Source organism: Plasmodium fragile (genome assembly GCF_000956335.1).
Source record: "Plasmodium fragile strain nilgiri unplaced genomic scaffold supercont1.11, whole genome shotgun sequence".
NCBI classification, from domain to species: Eukaryota; Apicomplexa; class Aconoidasida; order Haemosporida; family Plasmodiidae; genus Plasmodium; species Plasmodium fragile.
In genome coordinates, this window is record NW_012192591.1 from 186,397 (window position 1) to 213,919 (window position 27,523).

Below are 27,523 nucleotides of genomic sequence, written 5' to 3' on the forward strand. Positions count from 1 at the left end.
TTTTTTTTTTTTTTTTTTTTTTAAAAGGGCGAAATTGCAAGGCGCTTGGACCTGCTTCCTTATTCTTTTTTTTTTTTTTTTTTTTTTTTTTTTTTTACTATTTGTGCATTTGTTAATTTTGCGCAATTTGTGGGTGGAAAAAAAATGAATTAGGGAAGGAACGGTGTCGTGACAGACACACAGCATGGAGAGACACGCGTGCCCAATGTTTCACACGTAAATGAATATGGACCCCAAAGGGAAATGGAAGTGGTGGGTGCGCCGAGCAGGAAAGCATTCATATTTCCGCGCGAATGGTCTTTTTCAGCAGGGCATAACCACTTTATTTTATCCGCTGAGGCGACATACGATGCTGTTTCACGCCCCCCCCCTCTCGCGGCGCGGTGCAGCGTCTACCGCACCTTCAGTATCCCTGCGGCGATCAATTTCTGCAGGCCGTTAAAAATCTTGGGGTCCTTTATATACTCCGAAATGGAATTCGGGTTTTCATTAAGCCTCTGCAGAATGATCTGGAATTGTGGGTCGGAAATGATCTGCTGGATTTCAGGGTCGGCCATGGATTTCTTGAATTGCTCTTCATCTACCTTTTCGGATTTGGACATTTCGTCAATTTTGTACACACATCTTTGGTACCCCTCGAGGCATTCCTTATTTTGTGGGTCCAGCTCCAGTCCTTTATTGTAGGCCTGCAAAGCTTTGTAGTAGTCCTTCATAAAGAAGTGTAGATTTCCCTTTCTGCTGTATGCCTTGACAAAATTGGGATCGAGTTCAAGGGCCTTCATTACGTCTTCTAGGGCCGATGGATACTCTAACAGTTTGGTCAGTGCAGCAGCTCTATTGGAGTACAACTTGGCGTCATTTGGATTTCTCCTAATAGCTTCATCATATTCCTTTTTAGCATTGGGGTAGTCATTATTTTTAAAATATTCATTTCCTTTATTTTTGTGTTCTTCCGCTTTTTCGGGGTCAATATAAGCTTCCCTTTCTTCTTTTTCTTTTTTCCTTTCCAATTCCTTTAGGGCGTTCCTAGTAGCTCTGTTGTTATCTTCAACGAGCGACTTTCTATATGCCTCAATAGCCTTATCATAATTCTTCATATTGGAATAGCAAATGGCTAGTCGATTATATACCTTTGCTACTTGAGCAAAATCGGCCTTAAAATTGTACCTATTTTCTATAGCGTACAGACAAGTTTCGACAGCCTTATCGAGTTGTTTCATTTCTATATATACTGCTGCTTTGTTATAATGGTACATAATATCACTTGGGTTTATTTTAATAGCTTCATCGTATTCGTGGAGTGCTTCTTCAAATTTTTTTTGTTTGTAAAATTCATTTCCCTTTTGTTTATGTTCATCACCTTGTATTTCTTCTGGTGATCGATTTTTTCTTTTCCTTTCTTCTTCTTCTTCCTTCTCTTTTTGTTTCTTCTTTTTCATTTCTTCTTCTTCTATTTTTCTCTGCCTTTCTTCATTATAGGCCGAGTCTTCATTAAATTTTATACCAAAAAATTTCTCCACTCCTTCACTTATCTTCCTATCGCAGGAGGAAAGTATGTATCGAATGTTCATGGGGTTTGTATTGATGGCCTTTATGGTGTTTAAAAGTTCATTTGGGTAATTTGGATTTTCTTCTTTGTATGCTTTTAAGTTGGCGTCATTTTGAATGATGGTATTTATGTGATTAATGTACTCCATATTTTCTGCTAGCTTTTCCTTCCTCACATTTTCAAGGGCATCTTTTAAGGATTTGTTATTTGGGTCTACTTGGAGTCCTTCCAGGTAGGTCTTTTCCGCGTTGTCCAGTTGCCTCAGTCCATGTTCTGCGCACCCTTTCCTTATATATCCTTTTGGCCAGTCTTTCTTTAAACTTATGCATTTGTTTGCACTCTCCAGGGCTTCATAAAACCTCCCTAGACTTGCGTACGCCCCCGACAGGTTGGAGTGTAGCACATGGTCCTGCGGGTCGTTTTTAATTGCGTTAGTAAAGTGAGTCACCGCTTCGTCAAATTTTCCTTCCTGGAAACATTTGTTTCCGATTCCCTTGAGCCGTAACGCCTCTTCCTTGTTTATCATTTTGAAGGGAGAGTGGGGCGGTGGTTAACTGGTTATACAAATGTAGGTATAAATATATTTATGTGTACTTTATCCTGGCGTGTGCTCAACAGAGCGGATCCGGAATGATACACGGGTGTTCCCTTTTTCTCCTGTGCCTATTTCACCTGGTGCGGCTATGGCTACTCTTGCGGCAACTCCAGGTAGTTATTCGTTTCCCTTCTCTTGGGCAATCCCCTTCTGTAAAGAAGAGTATGGGCTTTTTTCCCTCTCCGAGTGGTGACTCAAAAGTTCTGCTTAATGGGAACGCGTGAGGATGTTTCTGCGGTAGGCTCATTCATGCGTTAAGTCGGCTTCTACAACGATGGCGCGATTTTTTTTTTATTTTTTTTTATTTTTTGCTCCTCTGTTTGGTGTTTGCACGGTAAACGCAAAGGATGGGTTTAATCGCAAGTTGTTCACGTGGTTTTTTTTTTTTTTTTTTTTTGAATTTTTTCCTGAGAGTTTGCATACCCCTGTGGCCTCCGACACGAACGCGTTTTGCTGCTTCGTTGGCTGTGGCGCTTTCCTGCTGTTTTTCTCTTTGCACTGCTGGACCTTCCTCTTTCCCGTGGGGGACTGGGTTAATTTTTAAGTAACGTTGCTCCTATTGCGTTTTGTGGCGTGCATACCTTTTGCGCAGTGCAGCTACGCGGGAGTGCGTATTACAAATATATATAGGCACGCAAGTGGGGACAAGTGATTTTGCAAAAGTTCGCCTGGCAATCTATATATACGCTACCATAATTATATATATATGTGCATGTATATTATATGCCCCGCGGGGCCCCGCTGAGGGCGCACCACCAAATGATCGGTTCCGCCTGTAATCTTTCCGCAGCCAACCCAGCCCCGTCATTTTCTTTCTCCCTACAGTTCGGCACTGCTTGGCAGATGCTACTCATACGATTTTATTCCCTACCACGCCTTGCTTAACAATTTGCATTTTTTTTTTTTTTTTTTTTTTTTCCCAATCCCATTTTAACTTTGCAACAAATCGCCCACTTGAGAGCAATCGATAGGGGGTTGCGCTGGATTCACATCCGCCTACAAGAATTGGAAGCGAGGAGAGTAAACGTAGCGCAGTCCTAACACAAGTTGCTTATCCATTGCGGGGAGGCCTTTTTTTATGTGAATATAATTTATGCCTACATAACACATATGCGTAACGTTTATGTGTGGAGTTTTTGCCCCATATATGTCCCTTTTTTTTTCTTCCACAAAATTATTATGTGAATATATTCTTGTACGTATGCAGCATACGTTGTTGATGGCTATTATCGGTCTTACCGTTTGCATTTATTTTACCACGGGGTAGGTTGCGGCGATATGAAGCGTACGCACGTTGCATTACCTACTCCCATTCACCCCCGCTCATCCATTTCTTTTTACAATACGAGGCAGCACTTTATGTAGACAACATACTGGGAAAGAGACAAGTGCAAGGGAGCAAAACGCACACGGCTAGAAAAGATGAATCAACCAGAGCATACCACATTTGAAAGGGTCACTGGATGCCTATTTTGTGCCCCCCCTTTGCTTCTTCCAGTCCTGCACAACGCAAAGCTGCCACGTGGGGGAATACGAAACGCATAAAATGGTTACTCATTTGTTCATTTCTTTTTTTCTTAAACACCAAGCGAGTGTTCTTGTCGTTTGCGTATCAGCCAACCTTCTGTCGTGTTAATCCGTCCAAGGGTGTGGCAAAAGACCGTTTCCGCAAGATGTTTTGTAGCCCTAGATAAAAGGGCGAAATTCAGAAAAAATTTTTTTTTTTGTTCATTTATTTTGAGCATTTAGGAAACGTAAATGAACTGTTCTGCACAGTGGTGAATCGCCTACGTGTATGGCAGTGGAATATGTTGGGTGTTCCCAAGGTCGCTTTCTTTTCAGATAATGCATTTTGCGCGCCTAAGAAAGGGCACATAATTTGTTTAAAAGGATGATCAGTGAGCCGTTCTCTTTCCTCTATTCTGTTTTTCATCAGTTTGTGCGCAACCGTTTTCAAACCGCATTTATGTAGTGGGAAATTTTCATTATTTCTCCCCCCCTCATGGTGGGTTTGTTCTTTTGAATCGCTGTCTTTGAAAGACATGCGCGTTCGCCCTTGGCCCAATTAAACAAGCGTACCATACGAAACAAGCGGATACGTAACCGTGACGCAAAACAGAGTAACAAACGTGTGCGGTGGTGAAGCGGGGCACAGGGGTCCAGCGCCAGATGAAAAGTGCAAATCCGCTTAAAAAAAAAAAAAAAAAAAAAAAAGGACAATTTTGTGTATGACAATGTAACAGCATAGCAACAAGGCATCATACCTGCGTGACTGTGTAGAAAAATCTCTATTTTGCAAATTCGCACAGCTGGTTTTAACAAACACAAACGCCAGTGCCACGGAAACTAGAAATTCTGTGTGTCGCATACGCGCAAGAAGAGGAAGCCCTCCTCAAATTGATTGCGCAAAAAAAGGGAAAGTCTGATAGAAATGCTGCCCTTAAAGGAAGAATTTAAAAAAATTGAGGCAAATGTTAAGGTAACCCCCAGTTCGCTCACACATAGTAACAGGCGATGCGCTCTGGCAATGGGAAGTTTGCGGGAAAATGTTGGCATATGGGCACGGCCGTTGGCTGACAAAGGGAATTCTTACAAGGGTGAATTTTAAATGTGCACGGAAAGGCAAACTTCAGTAAAAATAAAAGGTACATTTGCATGGTTCGCGTTCGCGCAGTGAAGGCGAGGACATACATACGCATTACACATTTTTGTACATGGCGCTTTTTAAATCGCTTTCTGTGTTCGTCCCATGTTTTTGTACTTTTTTTTTTTTTTTTTTTTTTTTTTTTTTTTTTTTCCCTTAATTTGTTCCTCCTTTCCTTTCGCTTTTCTTTCTTTCTTTACGTTGAATACTTTTGCACAATTTTGTATTTGAAAAAAAAAAAAAAAAAAAAAAAGGTATACAATACTTCTTAGCGGAAGCTATATATCAGCACGATAATCGAAATATCAATTTTTCCAAAAATAAAAAAATTCCCGATTCGTTTTTCATGCGTTAAATTCCAACTAAAGGAGGGTAAAAGGAACAGAACGCAGAAAATTTGTGCGCGCATTTTCTGCATAGCCGAATAGCACAATGGCAGACAAGTTAACAGAGGAGCAAATTTCCGAATTCAAGGAGGCCTTCAGCTTGTTTGACAAGGATGGCGATGGAAGTAAGCATAGAAATACGCCAATGGGCAAAGTTCATATAAGAACATACGCATGAGAAAATGCAATTGCGCAAGGGCAAGTTCGAAAATGCCCAAACACGGAGAGTACCTAATCGTGCGTAGACAGTTCCATTCCCACGTGGCCGCGCGTTTGAGTTGGTATCTACTGTTTTCCCCTACCGTGTGCTCCTGCGCCATGGTTCGCTTTTGCACCCAACAACATGCATATGAAAGACGCATAAGACATTCGCAAAGGACATATGGCATGTGTTCCGTATTGCTGCCAAGCACACACACACTCACCTACATGCGCAAAAACGGTTCACACGTCCAAACCGTTTTAATTATTCACCAACGTGGAAATTCAACTATGAGCTTCTAATGAGCTTTCGTTCTCAGATTAAAAATGAAAACGATGCACACAAATCGAGCGCGCGTGTTGTGTCAAAATGTGTAGTCAGCTAGCCAAAAGAGGAATAAAAAAAAAAAAAAAAAAAAAATATATATATATTAACCGTTCATGTATTTTTATTTTATTATTATTATTTTTTTTTTTTTTTCCCCCCCTTCCCCTCGAATAGCTATAACAACCAAAGAATTGGGGACGGTCATGAGATCACTGGGGCAAAATCCAACCGAAGCAGAATTGCAAGATATGATAAACGAAATAGATACAGACGGAAATGGAACCATCGATTTCCCCGAGTTCTTAACTCTGATGGCGAGAAAAATGAAAGATACAGACACGGAAGAGGAACTAATTGAGGCCTTCAGAGTTTTCGACAGAGACGGGGACGGATACATAAGTGCAGATGAGCTAAGACACGTGATGACCAACTTGGGGGAAAAGCTCACCAATGAGGAAGTGGACGAAATGATACGAGAAGCGGACATTGACGGAGATGGCCAGATCAATTACGAGGAGTTCGTCAAAATGATGATAGCCAAGTAGCTGGTTACCCATGCGTATGTATATGTGTATGAGAGCGTGTGTATTCGCGCATGTGTCTGTTTTTTCATATCTCCATTCGAATGCTAATGCAGACGTGTTCCTGTTGTTGCACACAAGCGCGCAAATCTGAGTGCCTGTTTGTGTGTGTGTACTTACGTATATGTGTGCATGTCTGCGCAGACGCGCCCCCCCCTTTTTTTATTCATAAAAAGTTTTTCATCCATTTTAACGTAAGCCAACTATTATGTTGTTTTACCTGAAGTAATTCTAAATCTTCGCTCAAAGCAGCAGGGGAATGCAGCACGGGGGGCGTGGATCTACCGAAGGAAAGTTCCCTGGGGGGGAACCGTGCCAACGCACCTTTTGTGTGTAGAGGCCGTATGTCCCCTCCCCTATTGCACCACTGAGGGAAGCAAAATTGAATTGAATTAAATTGAATTAAATTAAAGTAGCCAAGGGGATTTGCCAAAAAATGAAAACAGTTCTTCAAAAAATGGGACAAGACACAAATGTAACGCAAACAAACTGTTAACATGTTGGTATCGTTCGAAGGAACGAAAAACGGGGAAAAGAAGGCGAATGCAAACAAAAATGCTGCGCGTCTGGGGGAAAGAATAAGTACGCGCTTTATAAAGGGGGATGTTTGGACAATGTTCATTTGGGACGGGACAAGTTGTGGGAGAACGGCAGATGCATCATTCTTTGCTCTACTCGCTTCAATCAATTTGCCCATATTTTCACCTCTCCCTAGCCCATCGCTCAACCTGCAGGGGAGTGCAGGAAAAGCGAGCACTTTCTTCTAACCCAGTTGGTGTCGCTCGACGAACCAGCTGATGTAACTAAGAAAATTACCACTTCTTATTTGCGTTCGAATTTCTTGAAAGAACGAGTTGTACATGTACAGATTGTGGTAAGACAAAACGACATTTGCGGTGAGCTCTTGGCACTTGAGCAAATGGTGTATATAAGACTTCGTTTCATTTCTCGGCGAATTATCCGTTATGGGGGAATAATCTAAAGCATATTTTGCATCATTTAGGTCTATAATAAAAATGTCTTTATTTTGAAAATTGATATGGTTGATATCGTGCAGTGTGTTTATACACTTGTCTTCCATTTTGTCCATTTTTATGTGCATATTTATAGCCTTTCCATTTCTTGCCAATTCATAGGGGAAGTTCGATTCGACGATATCTATTCCGTGATAAATGGAGTGTAAAATTTCGATTGGGGTTCCTACACTTAGTTGTATAAACTTTAACTTGTCTGTCGGTAGAGCAGCTAAAATGCTCTTGAAATGGGAGGTTCTCTCTTCATTTGATTCTTCGTAACCAATTCCACTTAGCATAAACCCCCCAATAAGAGAGTCGTGCTTATTTAGCATTTCCTGCATGGTGTCTTTGTCCAATTGGATAGTGAATGGCACGGTCACAATACACACGGAGTCTGCACCCACTTGGTTATCCTTAACATTTTTTATTTTTTTTAAGAATTCATCCATGAGTGTTATTATTCGTATTTTTTTCTTCTTGCCAACCTCTTCATTTATTTTTATCTCCTCCGATGGGATGCAAAAAATGTCTGGCTCAAAAATATGGACACATTTGCAAAAATCGTCTATGGAAAATATGACCGTGTGGTTATTCTGCTTCAAGGTCACATTTTTGTTAATATTTATTGAAAAATTATTTGTTAAAATATTTCTCACGTTCATATATCTGTAGCTGTTTTCAAAGTCGGAGAATTTGTGAAGGTACGACTTGCTCATTTTTTCTCCATGTCTTGAAAACTGTTCTTTCGCCCTTGTATATATATCCAAGTTTTTGTATACCTCCTCTAGCGGGCAGTTCAGGATAAAATTCTTCTTCTCTATCTTTCGCAGTAACTCCAAGTTGATATATTCTGGTTGTATGTCATTGGTCAGCATGGTAGTGGCTGGCGTTTCGATGTCCTTTATTTTGTTCACCCGGTATTGGGGAGGCTCCTTCATTTTGGCCATTTCACACGGAGTGGCTAAGTTAGCGGTGACCGTGTTATATATAAATACATATGCGTGTATATGTCAAGGAGTCTGCCTCAACTGTCCACTCACGCCGACCAGATTGACCGATTCAAAAGGAAAAACGCGACTCTGCCCACAGTTGTTGTATCTTTATGCGTGCGGGTTTGGGTTCTCAAGAGGGGGGACATGCATCCTCCCTATTTTGGGCAATTATAAAAGAGGAGCTTATCTTTCCGCCTCCCTGCCCTGAGTGAAGCAATTTTAAAAGCAACAAAAAATAAAATATGGCAAAAGGAAATGGCACAATATGGAGGGGATAGCATGTCGATTATACCTCCTTCCGGTACGATAACGCCAGTTGGCCAAAATTGTTAACATGGAAAAAATGATTTCGCTTTGAATCGGGCTTTATGGCACTGTCGCTGCACCACCAAGCGCGCACTACAGAACCAGAGCGTTGTGAGTCGTTCTTCCCCTAAAACAAAAAAAAAAAAAAAAAAAAAAAAAAAAAAAAAAAAAAAAAGGGATCGCACCTGCATGTAAGGGGCACTGCTCATAGGTAGATAAGCAAAACGCACCATTTTCTTAACCTTCTTTTTGTCGCCCCCTTTTTTTCCGTTCCTTTTTTCTGTGCCGCTTTGACATGGGTAAGAAAGTAAAACAACCTCGAGAACGCCCCCACTGTAATGAAAACCTAACCTGCCACGTACCTAACTACGACTGACAGAACATGGCTAATCGCCCTGACCAAGGAACTGGCAACACCCCCCGTTTTCTGTAGACCCCTTTGCCCCAAATGAACGAAATAATAATCAAAGATTTGAGTTATAATTATTGCAATCGACTAGGAAATACGAGCACAGCGGCACTGGAAAATGTAAATTTGTCGTTCGGACGAGGCATGCGAGTTGTGGTTTGCGGAAAAAATGGAGCAGGGAAGAGCACCCTATTGAGCATCATAGCAGGCAAGAAGGTAGGACCGTTTTGCTCGAGCGCGCAGCGGGGCTGTCACAACGGTCTTACCGCGCACATACACGTCTACACGGATGCATATACGGATATATATATGTATACATGTGTGCACACGAACGCCCCCCGCCCTTTCACAGCTCGTACAGGAGGCATCCGTTTTGGTGTTCAACAAGCCCGCATTCCACGACACCACGCTGTCAAGCAGAATTGGGTTCGTCGGGGAGTGGTGGAGCGACGGTAAGAGGAAAAAAGCGCCTGTTCTTATTTTGCGTGAGACAATGGTGCCAAAGGGGAACTCGCCGCCTTTGTTAAATCAGTTGGAGGTTATTTCCAGGACCACTTCAACTTGGGCTCTGTTTTTCCACCACCTTCACAGACTACGCAATGAACATCACGGTGAAGGACTTCTTCGCAAAGTACAAAGACTCGAAGAGGTACAGGAAGCTGCTAAAATTGTTCGAAATCAGCGAAGACAAACTTATATCTTCCGCCTCTAAGGGGGAAAAAAAAAAAATTCAAATTCTGGTTAACTTGGTAACGAGAAAGGACGTGTACATTTTCGATGAGGCAACCGAGTCGCTGGACCTGATATCTCGGAAGCTCTTGTTGGAGTAGGAACAGTCGGATGCGTGCGCAGTGCGTGTCACTACCTGAGCAGTTATCCTACCTTCCTTCCTGCGTGTGCTTCCCCTAAAGGGAGGCAAAAACACACACTCCAACGGAGACATGTACCAACCCCATGCCAACCGCCATACCCCATTCTCCAGGTTTCTAAAGAGGGAATGCATAAAGCACAACTGCATCATCATTTATTCAACCCACATTTTCGATTATATGGAAAAATGGTGTAGCCATATTTTATACCTGTCCAAAGGGTCTGTGGCTTTTTTTTCGGACATAGGGACTGTAACGAGGTAATGTCCGTCGGAAAAAGAGGAAAAGAAGGAAGAACACAAAGATGTGCCCCCTTCTGAACTGCGTTGGACCCTCACTCTCCTCCCCCCCCTTGCAGCGCCAAGGACTACACCTCCCTAGCGGATTATATTTTCGATCATATGATGGATGAGACGAGTGGAGAGCAGCAAATGAAAACCCTGGAAGGTACGCCTCTTTGAGCTACGCTTCTTTTGTTCATGTGTGCACAACGTGTATGTGTCATGCGTTGTGGCCCTTTTTTTTTAAAGTGTTACAAATTTGCGCAACAATACAAATTTAAAAATATGGCTTTTGCTATCTCAGATTTGTTTCTAGAAGATGATGAATAAATGTGGCATTTTCTTTAGCAAAAAGAAAATCGTTTTAGGACCAAATGAGACGGAACAGTGCGACATCAGCATGCCCCCCTTGATGAAGTGTACCACGGGAACGGTTAGCATAACTCAGTACATTGCGCAAAAAAAAGGAGAATTAATTCATCAATTTTGGGTGGGAAAATGAAGACGTGCAGAAAGGGGCGGTCAAATTGGATACCCCCTCCCATTTGGAAGATAACAACACTGTTTTGAGAATTATCACGCAGCTTTGCTGCGCGCAATTACCATTACGCATTCGTCCTCCTGTTTTCTGCCTGGGTTTGTCCCTTCTTCGTGTCCACAACGTTGAACAGGCGAAGCACCCAGGGTTAACATAAAAAAAAAAAGGTGCGCATAAGCAGTCGCAGCAAGTCCATGTCCATTTCTGACAAAGAAAAGGACTCGCTCGTTTGCATAAGGAAAAACAAATCCACTGGATCTGCCTGCAACGTGGCACACACAAAACAAAACAAAAAAAGGTTTGCGCAATTATAGTGCTTCAATGCATGTATTTTCTCGACCGAGTTAACATAGTAGTCACTTTTTTCATTTCCCAGAATAAAAAAAAAAGTTTTTTTTTTATCCGTCGAATTGGCTAGCTGGTGAATTTTTACCTGAATGTTCATAAAAAAAAAAACAAAAAAATGAGCAAAATTTTTCATCTTATTTTTGTAGATCTTCATTTTGCTATGTTCACAGAAGTGGCTCCACGTGGGGCTACCTCTCCCCGTAAGTTTGTTGAGATGCCTAAAAAATTTATTTTTTGTGTGTTTGTTTTTCTTATAAAACAGTTTTTTTTTTAAATTCAAATTGGGAATACGCGTAATGTGTCTCTTCCTCTGGTTATAAAGAGAAATTAGCTGTTGATTCATCTTGGGGGGAAAAACAAAAACTGTGCTTTCTCCCAAGTACGGCAAACCGATAAAGTCTTTTGCTTCCCTGTCCATGTGAGCAATGAGGTAAACATTGCCCAACTTCAGTATGTTATGTGTAGCCAGCCCGTGGAGCAGCATTTTGGCATTTCGCACAGATTGCACCCTTTCGAATGGGCGCCCATTAGTACATGATGGGTAACATACGTTGAGCGGCAGCTCTGCGTACTGTCCGTTCTTCATAACGATATAAGAGACGAACTTATTCTTGTCATTGGTTCGAATTTCATTGCCTTTCTGATAATTTGTAACTAAATGACCAGCAGACTCCAAAGTGTGGAGTGAGTAATTCCCCTTCCTTTTTACTACCACGTGTTGCGGGAACAACGGTTGAATATTCGTCCCTCGCGTAGGGAAGACACCCTTCTCATTGAGCATATGAGGTTTTTCCCCTGGAAAGACACTATTCACACCTGTTCCCTCGATCCGTTTTAGCAATTCGCTATGCCTCTTTAACTTTGCGTCATAATAAAGATAGAGCTGGCCACAGTGTACATATATTTCTTCCATAGTTTTCCTCTTTCTGACGTCAAATTGGAAAAAAAAATGGAAAAATTTTTTAATTTTTTTCAAATTATTGTCAATTTTTTTGTTAATCATTTTATCGAGTAGGTCTTTCCTCTGATCAATCTTTATGTACAAAAATATATTATTGCACTCATTTGTTAATGCTTCATTTGTAATCATCTCGAATAGTAGAAATCCAAGTAACCACACGTCGCTTTTTTGAATGTCTCGTCTTCTCCTGTGACAGGTTCTCCTCTTCAACAGCTTCTTTTTTAGCATTCTCTTCATTTCGTCAATCTGTTTGTAACATCGAAATGGGGACGCCTTCCGAATGGTCAATTTATGGAGATCGCTTCCTCCTACATTGCTATGACTTTTTTTCTTCTTCAAGCCGATAATGCTTTGGTTGCTTTCCATCCGGACAACAATTTTAAAGTTCGCTACATTGGTTGTAATTCGATTGTGGGCTCCTTCTCTGCGCAGCCGGTTTGTTGCTAAACCCACAGTTCTGCAGCGGAACACGTGATTATCAGTGGCAGTGTCCCCTCCCCACTTTTCTTTCCCCGCACCCATTTTCATCAACTCGGGCGCAGCCATCATTTCGTGTCCCCTGCTTGTTCGAAAAAATAGGAAATCCTTATTGCTGAAAAAGGCTTTACTTTCTCCAAAGTCGTTAATGACGATGGATGGAAGGTTAGGAACTTCACCCATAGTGGGCATATATCTCCTTTGGACAGGTGTAGCACAACACTGCAAAGTGGGCACGATGCTCATTCTGTCCAGATTCATCCCCCCCGTTGTGTTATTCTCCAATGGGTTTAAAATTTCCTGTGTGCTTCCAATTTTCGCCATTCCTTCCATTTGTATCTTTTTTACTTTTTTGCCTGAACGACTCAGGTAACTCATCCGGGGTGCAAACAAGGAGGAAGAGGGGTTGTTTCCCAATTCGGGAGCGTTTTTTCCCTTCTTTTGGAGTCCATTCCGACGACGTGGAAACCTATCCAAATGAGCTTTCTTATTTAATGGCGACAAATCAGATCCGTCGTAATTTACCAAAATGTTACTGGAGTTAATGTCAAAATGGGTTATGCGTCTTTTATGTATGCGCATAACTGTTTTTACAATTTGTTTGAACAACCGCAAAACATACGCCACGTATTTTAACTGGATTACCCTCATACGGATACTCTTTCTCAACATGGCATAATATAATGATAAATTCATTTTTCTGTATTGTCCTTCTTTGTATTGTCCCCTCCATTGTGGCATTTCATTTGTTATGGTTTTTAATATTTTTTTTTTCCTGAACAGTAAATGTCCATTTTTGTCCATTCCCTGGAGACCCAAAACGGGCAACAAATTTGCACACACAATTTTTTCTCTTCTTAGCAAGTAATCTTGGTGTAAATAATTTATATAATTTTTTAAATTATCGTCATAATGCTGCATTAGTATGTAATATGTGAAGGTTCTACAATCGCCATTTTTTTTAACCCCGTATTGATACATTTGGCATATGTTTCCATGCACATGTTGAAATGTTCGGAGGCATTTTATTTCATCGAAAATATTTTTAAAAGCGTAATTTTCATTGATGTGCTTCTGTATCTTTATCAACTTTATAATGAATGGCTTATGTGGGAAAATTGAATGCGAACATAAGTGTACCGTTCCATTCCCGTCTTCATTTATTTTTCTCAGAAAATGCAAATACTTCATGTTGCTAACAAGGGCAAGGTTGTACAGCATTTGCAGTGGGTCATTCCCCTGTATGCATTTTTTTAAGCGGCGCAGAAGCTTTTGAGCATTTTGTTGGTTCAAATGAAGCTGCAGGACCTTCATGATCGGTATGTCCTCCGCGTTTATAAGTTCGTCAAGGGGGGCGTACTTGCGGGGAATTTTGGGAAAACTGCACGTCTTCCCTCGGGGGACGCCAATGCGCTCTTCAATTTTGTGTAGAACGTGTTCATGCTGGCCGTAGTAATTCTCATTGAAGTAGAAGCAGTTCAGATCCTTCCTAGTGTACGATGTGCAGAGGGAGAATATCAAGAGGACTGTCCATGTGGCGACGTCGATATTTTGGATTGCATTCCCAATTTGTGCAACCTGCTCCCATTTGTCTTCCCCCCGACAATCTGACCCATTTCTCGATACCAAATCGATTCCATCCTGAGAAAGGTGTACCTTTCCATTCGTTTTGCGCGTCAAATTTCCACGACCATATTGGTGATGATGTTTGTCTGAGGATAGCGCGGTGCATAATTGGTTGGTCCGATCCTCCAAAATGGGGGACTTCTTCTGGACGAAATATTTTGGGGAGCGGCTATGAAGACGATTTAATGCAAGGGGGCGAATAAAAATTTGTTTCCTCACTTTTATACTTTGCTCACTATTAGGGTTTCCTGACGGGGGGCTGACAATGCTGAGGTGGTTATCTTCTTCGTTTGTCTTGCTCCCACTGGTGTGCCTTTTTCCCTGAATATGAAGAGATTGTTCCTCCCTTTGCTTGCGCATGTCAACTTCTTTAGGTGCAAAACCGTCCGCGTGGTCTCCACCACCACTTCCTCCAATGCAGTGAAGCAGGAATTCCAAAATTCTCACTCTGTAAAAGTAAAACTGCAAAAGGAAATTCTTCTGCTCCGATAGGGAAAACAAAATTTTTAAAAATATCATCAAAAAGGGGGTGACCACTTGGGATCTTTTTGCAGAAGACATGATTGTGAAGAGCAGAAAGTACTTCTCCACCATGTGCATGTAAAACTCGTTTTTTACTTTTCGAAATTTTTCTTTAAAATGGGACAACCATGTCCTTTTTCCTTTTTCCCGAAATGATTTCTCGCCATTGGGAAATGAGAAACAATGTCTCTTGTGTAGAGGCACCAGTTTGTCGCCTTTGAAAATGTGACCCCTTTCAATATATCTCATGAAATGCAAATACATCTTATAATATTTTCGAAGCCAAATCCGTTTGCTCTTTCGGTGGTTCAATATTTGGTGAGCAATATACTCTGCCCACTTGAGGGGACTTCTACTAAGGGGCTTCCCCTCCCCAGTCTCATTACCCTGTATGAGGAGTTCTTCAAAGTGGGAACAAAATTTCTTTTTTAAAAGAATACACAAAATTTGCTCCTCCACTAGATGTGCTACTCGCTCAAGTTTTACCTCAAAATGTGTGCAGCCTTCATTTTTTTTTTTTCCCAAATAGGTACTGCCCCTCTTCTGATGACTGTTGCTTATGATTCTTAAAAGGGTTTGAAGGAGGTGGACAAGGATAAGTTGTATGTCCTTCACATGGGATCCATTCTTCCAAAATGGCACAAAAGCAGAGTTAGCACTGCTAGAAAGTTTACACATGAGCGAGATAAATAAGCTTTGGTAGTACTCGCTTTTCTCTTTTCTGGTAATCACCACGTTTGTTGCAGATGGAAGTTTCATCCCTGTCTCTATTGGCACTCCATCCTGCTTTTCCCTTTTGTAGGATATGCCCCGCTTGTTGATAATTGCAATTCTTAGCAGAATAAATCTCTTTTGAATATCCCCTTTGTACTTGCGCAGAGCGTGAAAAAGTAAAAAGACATACGAAGTAAACACTCGTGTGAAGAGATATATAAAGGAGTGAAGCTCCTCGGGGGATAACTCACTTCCAATATGTGATGGGTACTTCTTGCCTAATCTGTTCCCACCTCGCTTGTTACGTTTTCTCATAGAATGTCCCCCTCTACGCTGAACTATTACAGCAGCATTTGTCTTGGAACCCACATTTTGCCGTCGCAATAGATGCAGGACTAGTAGAAAGCTCTCCCCATACGTATGCGTGAAACATTTCATACTCTGCATGCATTTTGTGATTACTTCAAAGTGTTCGCTTTCGATGAGAAGCACTACACGTTTAGCCCTCTCGCAGAGGGTTAAAAGGGACGTCTTTTCCTTTAACAGGTGGGTTATTTGTTCGTTAGGGCTGAGCTTCCCCCCATTTGGCTTCCTAAGATGAGACACAGCCGATGCACGTACTGTAGTCGTGCCACGTGCAACTGTTAATACTCCTTTGTGGGGGGCACAGTACCTGTTGATGTGACACTCGTTTAATCCTTTGTGTGTCAATTTTTCCCTCATGCACGTTGTACCCTTTTTCTTCCAATTGCGTATTAGTTGGAGATCACTCATTTGCGTGAAAAAACAATAACTAAGATGATTTTTTCCCTCTTCATCGTGTTGCCTGTTCTTCATGACTTGTTTACGTCTCTTTAACATTTGGCGTATCACCCTTTGGTAGTGGCAGCACTTTTTAAGCAGCTCCATTTCTAGGTGGAAGTCTTCCTCATTTGTGTCCTTTTCCTTTGACCTGACTGGGTGAGTTGTGCAGATGGTGTGCGGAGCGCCAAACCTTCGCTCGTTGTTGCGTGTATGATCGTATCGAATTTTAATACGCCTGGTCGACTTATTGTAGTGATATACTTTCTTCTTTGTGCAAACCATCTGGGGTCGTTGTCCCTCCATTTGTTTGCCTAGGATAGCTGTGATGAGGACGCTTGAAAATTTGTCCATGTGTCCCCCTCGATGGGTAATGTTCCCCCTCTTGATGATGCTCAGTGAAGTGGAGTCAGTACCTTCATCTCCTCTCCCATTCCACTGCTTAACCATTTTGTCACCTGCACGTGTATGTGGCACCCCTTTAGGATGCTTCATAAAATAGAAGCTAACTATTTTTGCGAACTTTTTAGAAGCCTCACTTTTGAATGTCTCTCTTTGAAGGAAACTGTAGAAGTGGGCCATGACCTTCCCGCCAGTCCTATACTTGAGAGCCATGCCATTCATTTGATTTATAAATTGTGTAACACGTGAGTAAAAAGATTTGCACAGAACGAAATGCCGTTTTCGAGATGGACCGATGAGAGTATAGGTGTGGCTACTTGGCATTGTGGCTGCCTTTCCGGGTGGAAAATTCCTTCTCAGGTCACCAAAACGGGTTCCCACCACCCCTTTTAGGAGTTCGTGTTTTGCCCTTTTTTTAAGCAACTCTTTCTGCAGCTGGGAGGCGGGGCTATACTTGGCGAGGTTGAAAAGGAGGTGCACATGTACACGATGGGGGAAATCACCCCACAGGTTACCCTCTAATGGGTAGACCTCACCCTGCTGACGCTCACATTTCGTGCGCTTACCACGGGGAAAAGCAAGCTCCCGCCCTACAGTATCACTCACATAGGCGTAGACAACACTATACGTGCTTATCAAATGCGCCCTTATGAAGACATACCTTAGGGTGCTTCTTGAAGGTACCTCCCTACTACTGTGTAGCGAGCTCCACAAGTGGGTGTAGTACACGCCGTTGTGCGTCCTCCCTCCTGTGCCCTTTCCCCGCATGCACAATTTGTTGCTTACAACGTGGAACAGCGTTCCAAGGTACTTAACAATAATGCCATTCAAAAATCGAGTAAAAACGTGGGCCAAGTTTCTTCCATTTCGGTGAATCACGATGTATACGACGAGAGTTACATACACATGTTTGTTCAGGTGATGTATTTTTCCCCCCTTTTTCAGGGGATACCTTTTTATAAGAAAAGTTACAATTTTGCGGAGCTGCGGAATGTCATTTTGCTTTATTTTTTTGCTCACACAAATGTGCCACATTTTTTTGTTCACATATATTCGCTTCATCTTTTTTCTCAACGGGTGACGTTATTCCTTGCAAGTGGGATTGCGCTGGACTGGACTGTCTTGCCCACTGTCGACGGCATGGTCAACAGAGACCAGCAGACAAACCGTCCCGCCGCAAATGATGTATCTCGTGCGCTACACTCCGTACACCTGTGTGTGTATATATTTTTGTTCTATGTTTCACTTAAAACAAAAAAACGGCGGCAGGGGAAGAAATACACCAACAGTTGGACAATCCCTCGTTTTTACTATTTTTTTTTTTTTTACAAATTTTGCCTTCATGGTGGGGCTCCTCCCACCTGATAAACTGCGCCATTTGCTTCGATGCGTCTCTTTCGAGGGCGCGTATCAAGCATGTGCGCATGGGTATAGAGAGGGGGGCATTCCTTTGTGTCTCCCAAGACTGCGGGGAGTGACCTCCTCAACCAACATACCGACGACTCGTTTTCAAGTGATGGGCAAGAAATCTTCAGCGCAGCAGAGCTGACGGGGTAGGGAGGGGAACAGTTAAGCACAACCCTCAGCGTACGTTATTGCGAAGGGGCAAATCCCCCCCAAGGTGAACAATTCTTGAAAGCATAAAAAAAAAAAAAAAAAAAGGGGGAAAGTATCAACACAAAGAAAAACTGTCATTTCAACTTACACCCATTGGGCTAAAAAAATGCTTATTAAACTTTTTTTCAAATTAATTTTTCCTTTTTTAGGGAGTTAACAAAAAAAAAAAAAAAAAAAAAAAAAAAGAGCGTACATTTCCGAAGCGTTGTTCCAGCACCTTGTCACTGTTTTATACAAAAAAGGAAAAGGCGTAATTTACACGACGCAGCATTTCATGTCCACTTTGTTGAGTCCCCACAAAAAAAAGAACCATACACTGGGAATAAACACCAAGGTTTTTATATTTTGCTAAACGTTTGTTTGTGTTTCTATCTTACGCCTTGGGAGTTATTTTTTCCTTTTTTTTTTTTTTTTCCTTCCTCTATGCTCCTGCTCGGTGCCTTTTCCTTCTTTGGTTAACACATGGGAGCCCCTCACGGGTGGTTGTAATTGGAAGCGATACAAAATTGAGCATCGCCCCGAGGGGAGGGTAGCACAGCCCGATGGCATGGGAAAACTACCCCACGGCATGGATCATAAAACGAGTTTTTTCCCTTTACACCGCTTCGTTGGAGATGCACAGAGAAGGTGAAAAAAAAAAAAAAATGCCCCAATTGGATCGCTCACGCTCACACGATAAATTCGCCATCTCATTTTGGAAAACCTTCGTGTCGCTCCTCTTATGTCCATTTGTATGTTTCCAACTGAGTTGTCTCGCTAAGCAATTAATTGCTTCATTCTCATTTTTTTTTTTATTTTTTCAATTCCTCCTTTTAGTATAATCTCCTGTGCGCTGTTGCGAGGCACTTGTCCGCTCAGTTTTATTCCCCCCTCCCCGTTTTTGTCTTTGCCCATTTTTTATTAGTATGTATATATGTTTTCGCTCCTCCCCCTTTGGCGCGATTTAAAATTTGTAAGCATGTCCAAGGGAACGTTTTCTTCTTTTCATTCGTAATTTTTTTCAATGTTCAAGATGTCCTCATTCATCGTAATAGTAGCACACGTGTGAGAAGCGCAAAAGGGGGAGATCGCGTGAGGGGAGAAAATTTGTCCGTGTACCTCCAAGCAAATGCTCTGCCGCTTTATGTAAAAATTGGCAGTGGATACACAAGGCGCTCCCTCTCTGTGCTTCCCACAGCGCGGTTCCCGTTGCCTGTGTATGAGCAAGCGAACCCTTCAGGGGGAGTAGGCATCGAGGGGGACAGAAGAAAAAACGAAAAAAAAAAAGAAAAGCAGCTCAAGAAGAGAAGCCCTTCGCGAAGAGTTCACAAGGCGGAAAGAAGACCCCACCCAAAATGAACCACCGCAGGAAAGGGAAACGAAAATGCAAAGTCAACTCCATAGACATAGAACTGGAGGCCTTCATCTTTGGGTGCTTCTTCTACACATGGAATCAAATTTTCACCGAAAATGTGAAACAAAAGAAAAAGGGAAATAAAAGGAGCACCAGTGGAGTAAACAAGATCAGCTCCAGGGTGAGCAGCATCCAACGTCTTAGTGTCGGGAAGACGACAAACACCGTTAAGAGAAAGTCGAAATTGGGGGGTTCCACGAATAAGACGTGTGCAGGTAAAACTTCGAACGTTTTAGAGGTGCCGACATGGGACAAGGACAACAGCAGAAAAGGTTGTGAAGACAATGAAGGCACCTTACCACACGATTCGAGTAGGCACATTCGTAAAAACGTATGTGAAGAATTCCAAAGGAAATACAAAATAAATATTAACGACCTCAACGAAAAATTGCTCCATTTTGTTAAGCTAAACTTTTGCTTGAATGACCAAAATTTTCAAATTTTTCACGATTTATATTCTTTTTATGACCACATAAAGGAGGAGAAAAGGGATCAGGAGGTTTATGTGCACCGCGTTTTTTTAAAAACCGATGAGGGGTGTGCGTCTCAGGGGGGAGAAGGGGTGAGCAGTGCAGATGGGAACAGCAGGGAAGGGAGAAGCGCAGTGGGAATCAAGAGGTGTAAGGGGGGAGATTCTTTGAAGACGAAGGGGACCCACATGAGGGCGCAAATGTTGTGCTCGCCAGACAGCTCCAAGTTGTGCATGGCTGATTCGTGGAACCCCACATGCACATGGCCAACCAAGTGCCCCTTCTGTGAGCTAGCTCGGGGCAAAGACAAGGGAATTAAGGCAACGAGAAGGCAAAAGTTCATACACGCATGCACACGGAGGGTATACGGAGAGAAGAATCTGCAGCTTGTAAACAAATGTATAATAAACATAAAAACGTTTGATGATAGCTTCGTTCACTCGATCACCATCGAACGATTATTCAACTACATAAACAAAGAGAATAACAAAAATTTACTTTTCTTTTGGTTTGAATTTTTGAATGTCCTTTTAAAGGTAACAATTAACAAGCAGCTGATGATTCAAATTTTTTTTTTCTTTTGCGTAAAAAATTTACTCATAACATCCTACTTTAACACAGAACAGATTATGGGCAGTGATGAGTTCGCCGCGGGGAACACCTTCTCTACAAAAGGACAAGAAAAAAATTCCTTCCTCACAGAAATGCTAAAGAAGTATAAGTATGAATCGTTCAGCAGCATTGTCTTGAATAACAATTACAAACTGTTGCAAAATTTATTCGATTATTTTTTTAGGATATGTTCAACGAGGAATTTGAAATTTTACGACAATTTTTTTTTGAATGTTCAGATGATTAATTTTATTTATCTTGTGCAGGTAAATTTTTTTCATTATTACTACATTGGTCTGTGTTCGAAATGGTCCCAATGGGAGACTTCCAATCGGGGAGACACAAGCAAACTGGTCATATCAACTGCGAAGCGGGGAACCGGCTACACCATTCGGCTTCCAAAAAAGACACAAGTTAATGAAGACGTAAAGGGGAAAATCGCTCTCTTCAGTCGCCTAAAGGGGAAAAATGGGGACACAGTCTATCCCGCTCCTAACCTGTGTAGTGTCAAAAAGGGACACAAAAAGGAATCTGCACTTGGGGCAAAGTTCAGGAGGGTGGGTCCCAACAACGGTGGCGTGTGCGCTGAGGGAGAGCAGATTGGCCTTATCAGTGAATTCACATGCAGTGAGGAGGTTTCCTCTCCGTGTGGGAGAAGTGACACGGGCGGAATCTTCATTGGAAAGCACTACAACATGGGTGTGAAACGGGTCTGTAAGGGCAACCTGAGTTACCACAACTATGTGCAGGGGAGGCGGAGCAGACAGGGCAGCATCAGTCGATACGTGTCGCATCAGATGGGGGAACAGACCGAGGCATGCAACGACAATATTGTCCCGCTAACTCAGAATGAGGAGATGCACGTGGCCCGCCCCACGAAGCGCCTCGAGCGAAATCTGAAAATTTTCTTCAACCGATCGCACAACTTCCTGAACAAGTACATTCAGTCAGACCAACTAATTAAGCAGAGTAACATTTTCTCTTTCCTCTTTGACGCACTGCCATCAGGCAACCTCCGTAGCAACGTCAACAACACCCTGGAGCCATATATCCTGTCCATATGTTCCAGGTATGAGTTCATCGAGGTACACGATTTTGTGGAGAGCCTAAAAGGCTTATACAATTTGAAGAGGAGAAAAAAAAAAGGAAAAAAAAAAACTCTGCGAAGTTGCGAACAACCCAATGTGAAATTTCTGAATGACCTACAAGGATTTAATTACATTTACCACAATTTAAAAAATGATTACCTCATGTTGGCGGAGAGCTTATATCTGGACATGCGCGGCGAGAGGGAAAAGGAAAAGACATACGAAAGGGGGAAGGAGAGCGGGAAGCAGACGGGGAAGCAGACAGGGAAAGAAGACAAGAATAAATACAGTAAAATGAGAATTTCTAATTTAATTCAAAATGAAAAGACAGATATAGTAAGAAATGTCTCTATATATAAATTTTCTTCCAAAAAATTAACCGTGCAGCATAACCTTTTTAATATTTACTTGGAGTGCAGATTGCTGAACAAGGCATTCAAATTGTTAATGATCGATTTCAATTTCTCTTTTTCCCTGACCTCTGAAGTTATTTTCCTCTACAAAATGTACCTCATTGAATTGAAAAGGAAAAATATTTTATTCGCATTCGAAATTCTCAGTATGACTTTTAACAAATGCTTCATTCTGTTGAAAAAATATCTTTGCAACCCTACATCCTTCAAATTGTTATCCTTGGTTTGTCTCGATTTTAGTAACCTCATTTTTAACTACCCTTTTTTAAGAGCCTATCTTTCCTTCTGTCCTAATGAAAAAATTAAATTTTTGAGGAGTAATATAATTTTGCATGAAAATGTCACATCCAATTGCTACTACAATGATTACTTTAGTCAGAGGAATGACATGGATTCATTAAATTTGCTTTGTGATGATGTGTGGGATGCAACGGGGCGTTATGGAGCTGTGCGGGAGGAGGGGTTCGGGGGCAGCCGAAGAGACGCTCTCCCTGAGGACATTTCCAGCTGCGTCAGGGAAGAGGCGACTTCCGCACGCCGCGCCTACAGTTCACGCACCATGTACAGATGTGAAAGGTTGTACAATTCGCATAATCTGTATGCTGACTCTGTTGGCAAGTTCGCACCTCGTTCCATAGTCAGGGGGGAGGTGTCTCCGCGCGCCAGATACCCTGGGGGAAACGAAGGGGAAAGGGGCTCTGAATTCGCTCCATACTTTCAATACGGTCAATACGGACAATACGACCACTGCTTCGAATCAGTTGCGCGGGACAAACGCGGCCTGAGGAGTGACTCGGTGGCTCTCTCCGCCAGAGGACCTTTCCCGTATGACGAAGAACCCTTTTGCAGAAATGTGCCCATAGACCTCTGCAGCAGTGTGGCGCGAGGAGCTGCCTCCAGCAGGGCGGGAGACTTCCACAGGAGTGCATCCCATAGAAGTGTGTCCCGCATAAGTCCATCTCGAAGAAGCAACCCCAAGGGAGACCATCGCACGTGTGGTCACTCCACCGACGATTCGTCTCACTCGGAGGGAAGTGGAAAACATGATCGCTTTCTCAGTCAACACGATCATTTGTACATGAGAAAAATTGTCCAAAGTTTCAATTTCATTTTTAACATATTGGAAAAGACGGTGACTAGTTATGAGGTGTCCCTTTTGCATTGTAAGGAAGAGGCGGGGCGTGTCTTGCCGTCTTCATCTGGGGAGGGGCCAACTGATCATCGGTCAAGTGGGGAGCGGCCAAGTGGGGACCTGCGGATGGACCGGGCCACCTTGGAGGCCCCCCCGTGCGACACGGCGTACATCCTGTCACAAAACAGCTACCAAGAAAACGCAGGTAATATGACCAACTTCATAAAGGAAGTAGTGAACAGGCTGGACTCATACTTTAGTGAAAATTTTAGCCAAAAGGATATGAAAAAGCATATAGAAAAATTGGGGAAAAAAAAGTACAATAATTTTTTATATGACTCCAAGGCAATGAGATCGTTGAGAGACGCACATGATGATTCTTTCTTCTCTTGTTTGGAGTTTTTATTCTTGGCATACATATGCTCAAACTATTTCTCCGATCATGTATCTAGAAGCTACAAGGATTGTTTCAAATCATTTAACTTCAATAATATCTGGCCAAGCAATCAGCAGATAAAGGTGAAAATCTTGCTCTCCCTGATACACCTCCTTCTGCACGAGATTAACGTTATAAATTTGAAGAGTTTTTTTTTGCAAATTCTGAAAATAATTTTGCATAAATTTTATAACCATTTGGACTACAACGACCTGCAGATGTTTCAGTACATATATATGAGTTTGTCTAATGAAACTTTGTTTTCTTGTTTCTCCATCTGTGATGAGATTAGGGATATGATTCGTGGTAGCTTGGGCTCGGTGAGGGAGTTCGCTTATGTCTTCCACTTGTCCAGGAGAAGGGAGGCCTTTTCCATGTGCCGCGTTAACTGCGCGGGGGACGCCCTAAGGGACGACCTTTTCGTCACAAACATTTTGCACTTCCTTCTGGGTGGGGATGCGGCGGTGAGGACAGGGGAGAAGCCAACAAACGTGGAAGAGGTGCTAAACGGTGATCGCCCCCTCAATGAGACTGCCTTGTGGGAGGAGACGCCCCCCACTGAGTGTCCATACAACGAAACAATTAGAGACGACTCAGCTGTGGGTGTACGGGTCGATCAGTTTGCGACGCATGGAGAAGACGAGGAAGATGGAGGTCATCAAAAGTACCAATTTGACGATTTCAAAAGTGAGGCCCCGTTTGAGAAGAACGACTTTGTCTTTTTTAAAAAAAGTGAAAAAGGAGTAAAAGATGAAAACAAGAAACTAGTCGGGAGAAGCTCCTTTTTCAATAACATACTCCTCCACCTAGATAAAAAAAATACGAATGGGAAGAAGAAAAGTGTCTCCACTTCTGATGTAGCAGCAGAGCGACACAATAATGGTACCCATACTGAACTTGATAGTACAGGTACAAGACACATCCCCATGAGGGAGAGCATTCATGAAGGACAAAAAAGTGCAGAAGAGAAATACAAACACATGTTATACCATTTCAAAGTTAGCAAAGAGGAACATATAGAAAATAACCTGAGCAGGCAAAACGAATGGTTAATACGATTGAAGACGTGGAGAGATCGTTACCATTATTATCAACATGTGAAGCCTGATCATTACGAGTCATATAGATTGGAAAAGGATTACTATCTACCTGAGGAACTGTTCGAGACAAACTGTTTCATCCTAGCAGAGGAGAAACATCAAATGAGAATAGGATTTAATCTGGAAAAAAATAATTACCTTTTTGAATGCCTAAATTTATTGAGGATGATCGATTTATACATGGAATGCAGAAGCAGTACATGTAACAGGCCGTTGTACTTTGTAAAAAGTTTAATCATCACATGCTTAAGTGTTAGTTACTCCAGGCAGTTGTGTATAATATATATACACGCCCTTATACGTTTATGCCTATTCGAACTGCGCATGGATAATGCTCATACGGCTGTTTGTATTCTCCTCGAAATTTTAAGCCATTTTGAGAAAATCAAAAGTTACAAAAATGTCTTGGGTATTATTTTTTACCTTTGCGGGTACTCGCTGCTACACCAATTTAACTTACAGTCGGAGCGCATGCAAGGGGAAGGAAGGAAAAGACAACTCATAAAGGAATACCATCACTATGTGAATGTAAAGAGGGAAAATTGCGATTCCTTTCAGGGGTGTAAATTGGGCACGTCCACATTTGTAAAGAGTTGTGACACACCTGATATGTCTCCGATTGTAAGAACGGGGCCTCATTTTTGTAACAAGGAGGAGGATCAACTGGCTGCCAATTCACACAGTACCAACGGGGTGGAAATGGGGATTGGTTCTGTGGCCATGTGTGAAAGGGATAATCTGGACAGCGCACTATCGGAGCGTAGCCCCCGAAGCAGTAATTATACTCCTAGACCGCTTGCCAAGGAGAAGGCCACACCAGACCAGTTCGCAAGCAGCGTGGAGAAGAGAAGAAATAGCTGCGGGAAGGGGAGCCTCTGCAAGGGCGGCTCCGCAAAGTGTTCCAGGAAGCTAATCCCTTTAGTGAAGAACCAAATAAAAATCACCGACTTCTTTTCCAATCTGAAGAACGAAAAGGTGCAAGAGGCACTTTCGGATGCTGACTCGGTCATATCAGACAGCGATATTCACCTGAACAGTGCAGGGAAAAAGTGCGTAAAGAGAAGAAAAAAAAATGATGGATTAACCGATCACGTAGTTGAGCACAAGGAGGGACATTGCACGGAGACAACTTTCGAGCAGAAGAAAGATCATGCATACGACTCACTTGAACAGATAAATAAAAAGCAATTTTTTTTATTTTTAATTTGTTTCTACATGAAGCGAGCCCTTTACCACTGGGAAAATGACGGAGATGTGGTGGGAATTTCCAACGGAGTTCAACAAAAGAAAAGGATAAAAGATGCTCTCTTCTTTCTCATGTCGTCTTATAAATTTTTTTACAAGTCATCCCTTTTTCTGTCAAAGCATGAACGGATTGGGAGTTTTAAATTTCCACTTTTTGACTTCCACCTGTTTGGGCAATATAAGACATTTTACACCTTCTACAGGGGAGCCTTTCTCCGGTGCTGCAATGAAAATGTGACTTGCGCGTCGTGGGGTTGACTTCACCATTATGCAGCCATTCGTCCGTCCATATGCACTTGTCCATTTGTTAATTTTTTTTTTGTTGTTATTGTTCATATGCCAGCGCCCATGTGCGATACGACTCCTGGTGAGTGTTTTTTTTTTTTTTTTTTTTTTCCCTTAATTCGTTCCTCCATTTGGGAAAAACGCAAATAGTTTGAGGACCCCACTACGCACAACAACACCTTTCCCCAGTTGACTTCATGCGGCTGACTTATTCATTTGTACAAGACAAAATGGGTCATTCTTGCGAGGCCCCTAGATAAACGGTAAAAAAAAAAAAAAAAAAAAACTTCAAATGATGGTAAAATAGCGACAATAGTAGGTGTTCAAAATGTGCCTTGCGTTGCACTTTCTTTTGTGTGAATAAAAATCATCCCTTTCTTTCCGCTTTTTGTATGGAATGGAAAAGGCACTTCTCCCAGTCGGCATGCCAAGAGAGCCCAACTACAGCAGCTTAAAACGGTGAAATGGCTTGCAAAAAAAAAAAAAAAAAAAAAAATTACACACATGTAGCTGTTGCTCTTGTGCATATTTAAGCACCACGCAGGGTGATATTTCTGTGATGTTTTTTTTTTATAAAAATGTAGATCTGAACAGTCCATCAAAATTGTTCACCACTTTTACCGTATCGCAGTGCGGAAATATCAACAGCTAGGCTTGCAATTTGTTTATCCCCTTCTTTGGCGCCACAACAAAGTGGGGACAAATGAAAGAGTAAGGCAGCTGCGAAAAATGGCAGCGCGGGAATTTATCGTTGCCACTTTTCCACAAAAACGAGTGCGTGAGCTTCCCGGAGCAAAATCATGACTCCAAACCTACGCAACACTAAATTGAAACGAAACAACACCGCGCGCTGCAGCTTGCATAAAAAGGGTTCATACCACATAGAGTGGTGTAGGGAACTTGACAAGGGTAAGAAACCCGCAAAGGTGTGGAGGACACATCCCCTCAGTTTCACCCATTTTTGCAAACGTGAAGAAAACCGCTTCCTCCTTACCTACCCCTGATTGTGCGCTAAAATGAGTTCACGACGGATGTCAACGAGGGGGGCACTGTGATGTGTAAGAGAACGTCCGGCAAAGGAGGCACAAAAACGAATCGCCAACACGGAATGCATTAACGGAGAGCATACACCTTTTTTTGTAAAATGAAATGATATTTTCCCCTTTTGTTTTATTTCTCTTGTCTT

General features: G+C 42.2%; 6 protein-coding genes across 6 annotated transcripts; 3 read left to right on the plus strand and 3 right to left on the minus strand.

Annotated features, from left to right (window-relative positions):
- Nucleotides 1-392: 392 nt before the first annotated feature.
- AK88_01300 (uncharacterized protein) lies at nt 393-2,075 on the minus strand (the record flags this gene model as incomplete). The annotated part of the gene is made up of 1 exon (XM_012478936.1): nt 393-2,075. The coding sequence occupies one exon, from the start codon at nt 2,073-2,075 to the stop codon at nt 393-395; it is 1,683 nt and encodes a 560-aa protein (XP_012334359.1).
- Nucleotides 2,076-5,220: 3,145 nt separating this feature from the next.
- On the plus strand, nt 5,221-6,248 carry AK88_01301 (calmodulin; the record flags this gene model as incomplete). Its single annotated transcript, XM_012478937.1, has 2 exons — nt 5,221-5,299; nt 5,878-6,248. The coding sequence occupies 2 exons, from the start codon at nt 5,221-5,223 to the stop codon at nt 6,246-6,248; spliced, it is 450 nt and encodes a 149-aa protein (XP_012334360.1).
- A 799-nt stretch (nt 6,249-7,047) lies between these two features.
- AK88_01302 (uncharacterized protein) lies at nt 7,048-8,238 on the minus strand (the record flags this gene model as incomplete). Its single annotated transcript, XM_012478938.1, has 1 exon — nt 7,048-8,238. The coding sequence occupies one exon, from the start codon at nt 8,236-8,238 to the stop codon at nt 7,048-7,050; it is 1,191 nt and encodes a 396-aa protein (XP_012334361.1).
- An 808-nt stretch (nt 8,239-9,046) lies between these two features.
- Nucleotides 9,047-10,487, plus strand: AK88_01303 (uncharacterized protein; the record flags this gene model as incomplete). The annotated part of the gene is made up of 6 exons (XM_012478939.1): nt 9,047-9,223; nt 9,360-9,459; nt 9,599-9,833; nt 9,990-10,136; nt 10,235-10,323; nt 10,462-10,487. 6 exons carry the CDS (start codon nt 9,047-9,049, stop codon nt 10,485-10,487), a joined length of 774 nt encoding a protein of 257 aa, XP_012334362.1.
- Nucleotides 10,488-10,843: 356 nt separating this feature from the next.
- AK88_01304 (serine/threonine protein kinase) lies at nt 10,844-17,608 on the minus strand (the record flags this gene model as incomplete). The annotated part of the gene is made up of 1 exon (XM_012478940.1): nt 10,844-17,608. The coding sequence occupies one exon, from the start codon at nt 17,606-17,608 to the stop codon at nt 10,844-10,846; it is 6,765 nt and encodes a 2,254-aa protein (XP_012334363.1).
- A 1,889-nt stretch (nt 17,609-19,497) lies between these two features.
- On the plus strand, nt 19,498-26,310 carry AK88_01305 (uncharacterized protein; the record flags this gene model as incomplete). The annotated part of the gene is made up of 1 exon (XM_012478941.1): nt 19,498-26,310. One exon carries the CDS (start codon nt 19,498-19,500, stop codon nt 26,308-26,310), a length of 6,813 nt encoding a protein of 2,270 aa, XP_012334364.1.
- Nucleotides 26,311-27,523: the final 1,213 nt, after the last annotated feature.